Source organism: Martes martes (assembly GCF_963455335.1).
Source record: "Martes martes genome assembly, chromosome: 17".
Taxonomy (NCBI): domain Eukaryota; kingdom Metazoa; phylum Chordata; class Mammalia; order Carnivora; family Mustelidae; genus Martes; species Martes martes.
The window spans coordinates 57,231,233-57,240,648 of record NC_137905.1 but is presented as its reverse complement, the minus strand read 5'-3'; the positions used below and the strand labels follow the sequence as shown (position 1 = coordinate 57,240,648).

Here is a 9,416-nt window from a genome sequence, read left to right as displayed (position 1 = left end):
CTTTGGGGAGGTGCTTAAGTCTCTATGCCTGGGACCAGCGCCTCCTCTGAAAGGCTCCAGGGAGACCCCTGGCCCTTCTCACCCTGCGAGGACACAGTAAGAAGCACTGGCCATAAACCCAGAAGAGGGCCTCCCCCAGAAGACAAGCATGCAGGTGCCTCGATCTTGGACTTCCGGCCTCCAGAGAACCGTGAGCAATGAATTTCTGTTGTTCATAAGCCGCCAGTCTGTGGTGTTTTATTAGAGCAGCCGGAACAGGCTAAGACATCCGTCAACAAAAAGCAGATAAATAAACGGTGGCATATTATGCTATGGGTTACTATACAGCGTGAAATAAAGGGGTGTAGATGCACACAGTCCTGTGAATGAAAGTTACGAAGAAGCCCAGCGCCCGCGGCCCAACACGTTGATTCCGCTTACAAGCGAAACTCAACTATAATGGGGTTTAGGATGTATTGTGGCTAGTGTGCTACCTAGAAAAGCAAGAAAACCTTCTCGAGGTTGGATAGGTTAAGCTTGGAATGGGGCTTGCCAAGCCTTCTGTGACGGGCAGCTAACATCCCGTTTCTTAATCTGGCGATCTCCTGATAATTACTTGTTAGCTGGGCGTCTGAGTCGTGCCCTTCTAGCCTATGCGCCCTCTATGTCACAAGAAAAGAACTCGAGGAGGGAGACGTATATTTGGGGGGAGAGAAAGCAGGAAGACATGTTTGCCTGGAGACGCACGTTGCCCATCTGAAGGCTCCGGGTCAGCTCCTGGGGACGCTCAACCTTAGAGATAACTTCCTCTCGGCTCTCCCACCCAGGAACCAGGAAACAGACTCATCCCCTGGGGCAAAAACCAAAAACCAAAAAAACTGTCTTGGAGCAACAAGACCCGCCCCCTTCGATTCAGGCACCGCCCCAAGGGCATGAACCGCCCACTTCGAGACCTGCTCTGCCGGAGCACCGAGGGTCTGGAAGCGAGCCAGGGTTGTCATGGAGATGGCCGCAGGCTAGGGATTAATGAATAGGGACCTCGGGAGGCTGGGGCTCCGCCCACCTCACCTCCAACCCAATCTTTTCTCTTCTGGGACAAAAGCGACAGGGACTCACCCATCTCCCGCCAGCCTCCCAAGGGCCCGGCTCAGGGCTGGACCTCAGACCTGCCTCATCTCACTGTGGCCCCATTTTATAGATGTGCTCATTGAGGCTCCGAAGGGGTGGGAAGGATTTCACTCTGGGGGCGATCTCAGCCTCTCCAGGGCGCCAATTACTGGGCTGAAGCTGACGACTCTCACGTGTCTGCTGGAGGAGCTGACTCTCGCCGCTGGCCTGTCCAGCCAGCCACCTGCACGCTCAGCTGAGCTACGCATGTCCCCACCTCAGCCTTCTCCCTTCAGGGCAGTCACCTTCTCCTGCAGCCCCGTCCTCACCCCTCCTCACTCACTCCTCACTCATTCCTCACTCACTCCTCATCCACTTTTCTGGGCGCGGCTGGGTGCCGACAGGTGAGACTTTAAGCAAGCCGGCGAAGCCGACCCTTGCGCTCAGGAACTTATATTCCGGGGGAGGGGAGGTGGGCAGTCCACGGGTCATCCACGAGGAGCCTCCGGCTTGTTCGCGATACGTACAGTCGGAAAATGAAGGCAGAGTGAGGACTACAGGGAGACGGAAGCGCTGTTTTAGCTGGGGGCGGGGGGGGGCAGGAGAGCTGTCTCTGAGGACGTCTGGAAGAAAGTGAGGGGAGTAGGGTAGAAGGGACACTTGATGGAAATCTAGGGGGAAGGGCACTCCAGGGGAAAGGCACGTTCAAAGGCCCTGAGTCCACCAAGAGCGGAGAGGGGGTGGTGTGGCTGGAGCGGAGTGAAGCAGGAGAGAGGCGGTCACCAGTGGAGGGAGGCTCCAGGGGCCAGACCCATGGAGCCTTACAGGCAGGGGGTGAGGAACACGGGAGGAAGGGCTGGGAAGCCGCGGGAGGGTCACAGGATGCGATTTCGGCGTGCGAGACGCTGGCCGCGGTAGGGGCGCTGGGGGCAGGAGAGCCAATGAGGAGGCAGTAGCAGGGGGACTGGCACCCAGGAGTGCAGTCCGGAGCCAATCAGCGCTAGGTCCCGCCCTCTGCTCGGGCCCACTGCCCCGCGGAGTCCCGCACCGCCCAGGCACCCTGTCTCACCTGGGCCCCCTCCCCGCCTCCTCCCTGCTCTCAGCCTAGGTCTCCCCTGCATCCGGCCCAGCCTCCACGCGGGTCCCACAGGAATTTCTCTAAAACACTAATCGGATCATGTGACTCTCCAGCTTAAAACCTTTTCAATGGCTTCTCAGTGCACCAGGAACGCGTCCAGCATTCCGCCTGGGCTAAGAGGCCGGCACAGCGGCTTGTGCAGCTCCCGGCCTCTCTCCACAACACTCCCGCCTTTGATGGCCCCATCCAAGGCCTCGAGTCTCCCCCAAGACAAGATCTCCCTCCCCATCCCCCAATATGCTCTTCCCTCTGCTTGAAATTTTATCTCCCACCCTTCCATTCCTGAATTTTCCTGCCTGCCTGCCTGCCTGCTTCCTTTTTTTGGAAAAAAAAAGATGTTAAGCTTTTAAAATACAGATAATGAAATAACGACCCCCAACCCCACCAGGTATACACGCAGAAGAACTGAAAACCACCGTCCAAACGAACACTTATATTCGAACGTTCCCAACAGCACCATTCACAGTAGCCAAGAGGTAGCAAGAACCCACGTATCCACGCACAAATGAACGGGCGCAATGTAGTGTGCCCACACAGTGGAATATTACTCGACCAGCAAAAGGAATGACGTCCGGATCCATGCCACAACACAGATGATTCTGGAAAACATGCTAAGTGAAAGAAGCTGGTCATAAGAGGTTACCTATTCTATGACTCAACCGACCTGAAATGTTCATCGTAGGCAAAGCTGATTATTGGTTGTCAGGAGCTGGAAAGAGAAGGACATGGGGAGTGACAGCTTGACAGACCTAGATTTCTGTTGGGGAAGATGGCAAAGTTCTGAAACTAGACAGTGGGATGGTCACTTGACATCGAGAATGTACTTAATGGCACTAGTATTGCCCCCCCCATATACTGCCTATCAGCTTTAGAACATTAGAGGTTTAGTTACCTCATTCTCCGTAGACCCCTTTAGGATCTGATCGCTTCTCCCTGCTACAAGGTAACTCCTACCATGAATTTGGTGCTTATTGTTTCCACGGATATTTTTAGACTTTCGCTCCTACATAAATATCCTTTTAAAATTAGTACTATTGCCCAGGTGCTTTTAAAAGTCATGCTCTTGGGGCGCCTGGGTGGCTCCGTGGGTTAAGACTCTGGCTTCGGCTCAGGTCATGATCTCAGGGTCCTGGGATCGAGGCCCCGCATCGGGCTCTCTGCTCAGCGGGGAGCCTGCTTCCCCCCACCCCCCACCCTGCCTGCCTCTCTGCCTACTTGTGATCTCTCTCTGTCAAATGAATAAAAAAAAAAAGTCATGCTCTCTGCCTGTCGTTTCTCCCATCTCTTTGTGAAGTGCAAAGTCTCACTGAGACGCACTAGCTTCGACATTTTTAGTTCCCCACTTTGCAGCTGTTTAAACTGAGAATACCATGACCCACTCCCTAAGGTAAGGAGAGACAAACATGTTAGTATTTGTAAAGCGCTTACAAGACTAAGTTACTGCTTATTTTCATTTTATTTATTTTTATTACCCTCTCCCCCCCCCCATTTGATTTCTTGTCCCTTTACTTTCTGGAGTATGGGACGCATTCACAGGGCTTCAAATGTAAGAAGTACAAAAGCACAGAGTGCCATAAGTTTCAGTTCTGGGAGTTAGACAATGCTGCTAGTTTGCTCTCTCTTCTTCCGGACACAACGCACGGACAAGCACAGACGCTTAGAACAGGTTCCGGGCCGTCTTCTACCTTCCTTTCCGTCCCCCGCTTCTCTTCATGTTATCACTTGGAGCGCTTCCGTATTTTTTTACACAGCAAGTGTCTTCATCCTTTTTTTTTTTTTTTTTGGACACATAGCATTCCACTGGGCAGATCAATCATGATGCCACTCGAATTCCCTCCGGAGGCGAATTTAGCTCCTCTCCAGTCTTTTGCAGTGGTGTGCAATCATACGGTGCTGGTTCACCTGGTACCGATGTCCCTTTGCATGTTTCTGAGCAGATCTCTCTGGCCGTCATGTTCCTGGAATTGTTCGGGTGTTAAGGTTGTTCCAAATTTCACTAGCCCAGCCACGTCCAGAGAGGTGCTGTTTCCCACGCTCTGGCCAACAGTGCTCAGCATGTACTTCACCTTAAACGGTGACAGGCTGCAGGCCTATCTCTGCAACAAGCCCTCGGCTGCTCGGTTTCGGGCATTTGAGATGTGTCAAGCACGTCTCTCTCCTTTCCCTTGGCTCATCCTTCTCATCCCCAACCCTTGGCTTTCATCCTGCAGGTTTCAGCTGAAACACTGTTGCCTCCTGGAAGACCTTGAGGATTGCTCTCACCCCAGGGGGAGGTCAGCTCAGTGCCTTCTCTGTTCTCTGTCTTCCCACCCAATCCTCTTTCCTGCCTTAGAGCACGTTTTCCAGGAAGGCCATCGGATCTGTGACTGCCTCCTCCCTCTGACGGTGAGCTTCCTGCAGATGGGGTCCGATAGCCCCTGTCAGCCTGCTGCTGCAGCTCCAGCACCAAGGACAGAGCTAGCCCACAGTAGGTGCTCAGGAAACACCGGCGGCTTGGGATCCAGTGAGCTATGCAGGCAAACACATGCAGAAGGACTCAGGGCACAGTGGGTGCTCAGTACATGTGGGTCTCTTAGGAGCGAATGCATATCTGCCGGGCTTCTTGTAGAGGGGGCCCCTGAGGCTAGGAGAAGTGACAGTCCCTTGCTCAGACAGCCGAGTGAAGGCTGGACAGGGGGGTTCTAGTCCAGAGCGCCCCTACTTTGCCCGAGGCCTCTGCCACTGCCTCATTCGCGACTCCTTCCCCCCGCACACCCCCTCGCCCAACACAGTGCCTGGCACAGACAGGACCTGATAAATGTGTATTTGTTGAAGGAATGAATGAATATGTGTGTCTGCTGGGGTGGGGAGGGGAGCTGCGTCCAGCCTCCCAGGCCCGCAGCCCCCTCCCCGTGCAGAACCCAGGAATCCAAGCCGACCGCCTCCCCGCCCCCTGGGTCCCCTCGTCCTCCCGCTTCCGGCCTTCCAGCCAGTCGTTCCTCTTTTGGGCTCGGTCGAGAGGCCGGGTTTCCGGGGGGAAGGCTTAGGCAGTGACACCGAGCCCAGCCTCCTCCACCCCCCACCACGCTCGGGCCCTCCCTCCCTCCCCGCCACCACCGTCCGCGTTTGGCCGGCCGCGGGGAAGGAAGAAAGGAGCGAAGGAGGCGGAGGTAAGACCCAGGCGCCCAGCGATCAGGGCCAAGCCCCAGGCTCCAGGCTCCGAAATCTGCGAGGCCTCGACCCGCGGCCCTAATTCTGCTGATCACGCCTGCGGGGAACCGCAGGCTGGGCCCAGTGGGGAGCTCGGCCCCCCATGGGGACCTAGGGCTCCGGACTCCAGCAGCCTGGGTGGGGGGCAGGCGTCCAGCAGCCAGGCCCTCAGCCCCCTCCTCCGTGGAGACTTTGGGCTGCTGAGCCCCCAGCCCCCTCCTCTCCCTTGTCTTAGGAGCCCAGCCCCCTCCCCCAATCCTCTCTGCCCCTGGGACCCAGGAATCCATATCCCACACCTACAGGAGTGGATCCCAGTCACCTCCAAACCTGGGGTCCCAAACCCCAGCTCCCACCTCTCTCAGTCCCTGGAGTCCGGGGCCCCAGCCTCCCCCCTGCCCAGGAGTCTGAGCCCTCCTACCCCCAGCCTCTCCCAGACCCTGGTCTGGGCACCCACACGCATTTCCGGGGCTTCCCAATGTCGAATTCCACCCCCTCCACTCGGGCACCACTGGCTGGTTCCCAGCCCCTCCCAAAATTCTCCAGCAGGGCCCCTGGAGAAAAAGCAGTTGGCTGACTGTCTCCCTGTCTCCTCTTCTGTCTGTATCTCTGGCTTGTTCCCTCTCTCTGCCTGTCTGTCTGTCCCAACCTCTGTGCTGCTGTGGTTCTCCTGATCTCTGGTGTTGGCACCCTCTCTCCCGAAACCTCTTTGTTTTCTCTCCGTCTCTGTCTCTGCTGGGAGTCCCCATCTCTCTCTGCTGCTGTCTCCCACCAACCTGCCTTTACGGCTTCTCCTGCTGTCTGTCTGTCTGTCTGTCCCTGGGGTCTCTGCCTTTGCTCTGTCTTGCTGGCTCTCTCCGTCGCCTGGTTAATCATCTGACCATCACGGACTCTCCATCTCTCTCTGTCTCTGCCTCTCGGCCTCACTCCACACATCTCCCTTTATCTGATCCACTCCACGCCCCCACCCACCCCAATGTCTCCTTGTCTCCCCTTTCTCCTTACAGGCATGGATCCGCAGCCCCCTCCACCCGCCCAGGGCAGCCCACCTCACCGTGGCCGGGGCCGGGGCCGTGGCCGAGGCCGTGGTAGAGGCCGGGGCCGTGGCCGGGGGGGCGCTGGAGCCCCTCGGGCGCCCCTGCCCTGCCCGACGTGCGGCCGCCTCTTCCGCTTCCCCTACTACCTCTCCCGGCACCGGCTGAGCCACTCGGGCCTCCGACCCCACGCCTGCCCGCTGTGCCCCAAGGCCTTCCGCCGGCCCGCCCACCTCTCCCGCCACCTGCGTGGCCACGGGCCGCAACCCCCGCTGCGCTGCGCCGCCTGCCCCCGCACCTTCCCGGAGCCGGCGCAGCTCCGGCGCCACCTAGCCCAGGAGCACGCCGGCGGCGAGGTCGAGCTGGCCATCGAGAGGGCGGCCAAGGAGGCCGCGGAGCCGAGCTGGGGCTCCCAGGACGCCGGTGCGGAGCAGCCCACCACCGCCGCAGCGGGGGCCGCGGAGGAGGAGGCCGCGTGGCCCGAGCCGTGGCCGGCAGGGGAGCCGGCCGCGCTGGCCGCCCCCACGAGCGCCGAACCCCGGGAGTCGGAGGAGGAGGAGGCCGAGGCCGGGGCGGCGGAGCTGAGGGCCGAGTTGGCGCTGGCGGCCGGGCGGCAGGAGGAGAAGCAGGTGCTGCTCCAGGCCGACTGGACGCTGCTGTGCCTCCGCTGTCGCGAAGCCTTCGCCACCAAGGGCGAGCTCAAAGCGCACCCGTGTCTGCGCCCCGAGGGTGAACAGGAGGGGGAAGGGGGCCCCCCGCCGCGGCCCAAGCGCCACCAGTGCTCCATCTGCCTCAAGGCCTTCGCCAGGCCCTGGTCGCTGTCCCGCCACCGGCTGGTCCACTCCACCGACCGCCCTTTCGTGTGCCCAGACTGCGGCCTGGCCTTCCGCCTCGCCTCCTACCTCCGCCAGCACCGCCGCGTGCACGGCGCGCTCAGCCTGCTGGCACCGCTGCCCCCGGCGGGCAAGAAGGACGACAAGGCCCCGGGTGGACGGAACTCAGGGAAGGGGCCCGAGGGGGGCGAAGGGGCCGAGCGCGGGGGTGCCTCGGAGGGGGGGGAAGGCGGGCAGAACGGAGGGGACGCCGCCCCGGCCCGGGCCCCTGCGGGGGAGCCCCGCTTCTGGTGTCCCGAGTGCGGCAAAGGCTTCCGGCGCCGCGCGCACCTGCGGCAGCACGGGGTGACCCACTCGGGGGCGCGCCCCTTCCAGTGCGTGCGCTGCCAGAGGGAGTTCAAGCGGCTGGCCGACCTGGCCCGCCACGCGCAGGTGCACGCGGGAGGCCCGGCCCCGCACCCGTGCCCGCGCTGCCCGCGCCGCTTCTCGCGCGCCTACAGCCTCCTGCGCCACCAGCGCTGCCACCGGGCCGAGCTGGAGAGGGCGGCCGCGCTGCAGGCGCTCCAGGCCCAGGCCCCGCCGTCGCCCCCGCCGCCCCCGCCGCCCCCACCAGCTGGGCAGGAGGAGGAAGGGCTCCCGCTGCCCGTTGCACACATCAAGGAAGAGCCGCCGTCCCCGGGGACTCCACCCCGGTCGCCGCCGCCGCCGCCGGCTCCCTCCGTCTTCCTCAGCGCGTCCTGTTTCGACAGCCAAGACCACTCAGCCTTCGAGATGGAGGAAGAAGAAATTGACAGCAAGGCCCACCTTCGGGGATTGGGAGGCCTGGCCTCCTGACCTTCACCCCCACTCTTGGCCCCTCCATTTGGCTCCCGGTTTGCAATATGGAGGAAGTCGACGTCGAGGCGCCTCCTGTCGACCCACCCTTCCCCTTCCAACCCTCAACACTAAGGGGGGGGGGGCCTGGACCGCCCCTCCCTCCCATCGCCCACCCCCCCGGGGACCCCCGACGCTGGCTAGGAACTGCTTGCCCCAACAGGCCTCAGAAGGCCGGGTGAGTTGGAAAAGGAGGCAGAGAGTATTGGCCAGAGAGATGCAGACTCGGGGGGGACCCCTGCCTGGCCGTCTCCCATCATACACACTGGACACCGTCACCTCTTTGGAACTGCCAGACCCTGGGGGTCCCCAGTGAGCAAAGATCCATCCCTGTCCTTTTGTCTGTCTGTGAATAAATGTGAGTTCGTGAAACAGGAGAGAGTGAGGCTGTCTGTGGGGGCTGCCGGAGGGGGATCTAGGGTGAGCCGGCATCCGTCCCAACAGGCTCTGAGCTCGCGTTCCAGGCAGGAGGGACCCAGATTCCCACATCAGGGAACGGGAGGCAGGTGCTCAGCCCGCAAGAAACTCAAGAGAAGAGTCGGGAGCATGACAGCGCTGGTTACCACCCGTCCAGGCATCTTCGGGGAGTCCCATGGCCCCCTGTGCGATCCCCGCGCGCATGCTTTCAGCAGACATTTACCAGGCACAGCGCGGGGTCCCGGGGATGCTGGAGAGGAGACAGCCATGGCCCTCCCAGGAGCCGGAATTCTAGATCCACACGAGTTTAGCCACGCGTGGCTGCTTCCATTTAGACTTAGAATGAGTAAATCCATTTAAAATAAAATAATGAAAAACGTTCAGTTTCTCAGCCACACAGTTTCCAGGGGCCAACAGCCCCATGAGGCTGGTGGCTACCCCGGACAGCACAGATCGAGAACATCCCATCACTGCCAGAAGTTCTCTCGGACAGGGCTGCCCTAGATGATGAACCACCTGCAGCCGACCACCAGCTATTAATTAGGGCCACTGAGAACACTGCCTGGCTGGGAGGGAGGGCCTTCGGGTGACCTTTGACCTGCACCGAGAATGGGGTGGAGGGCAGAGCAGGGTCGAAGGCCATGAGGTGGGTTGGTGCCGCGTGCTGGAGAACCCACAAGAAATCGGGGGTAGGTGGAAAAGGTCATTTTCTGCAAACCTAATGGTTTTTTTCTTCGCTCATCTATTTAGGTCTTAGGGAGCGGAGAGGGAGAGATGTGTTCAAGCCGTCTTCCTTAAACCGCCCCCCTCTCCTTCTGCTGTTATCCTTCCCTCCCCCGGTGCCTTCAG

The 9,416-nt window shown here is 60.2% G+C and overlaps 1 protein-coding gene across 1 annotated transcript; it reads left to right on the top strand.

The window, feature by feature from the left end:
* The first annotated feature begins 4,013 nt into the window (after positions 1–4,013).
* Positions 4,014–8,513, top strand: ZNF579 (zinc finger protein 579). Its single transcript, XM_080828800.1, has 2 exons — positions 4,014–5,373; positions 6,418–8,513. Exon 2 carries the CDS (start codon positions 6,420–6,422, stop codon positions 8,109–8,111), a length of 1,692 nt encoding a protein of 563 aa, XP_080684926.1. The 5' UTR covers positions 4,014–5,373; positions 6,418–6,419; the 3' UTR covers positions 8,112–8,513.
* The last annotated feature ends 903 nt before the right edge of the window (positions 8,514–9,416 follow it).

Excerpts from the sequence above, each read along its gene's own strand:
- ZNF579 (XM_080828800.1), top strand. The coding sequence starts at position 6,420 with ATGGATCCGCAGCCCCCTCCACCCGCCCAGGGCAGCCCACCTCACCGT.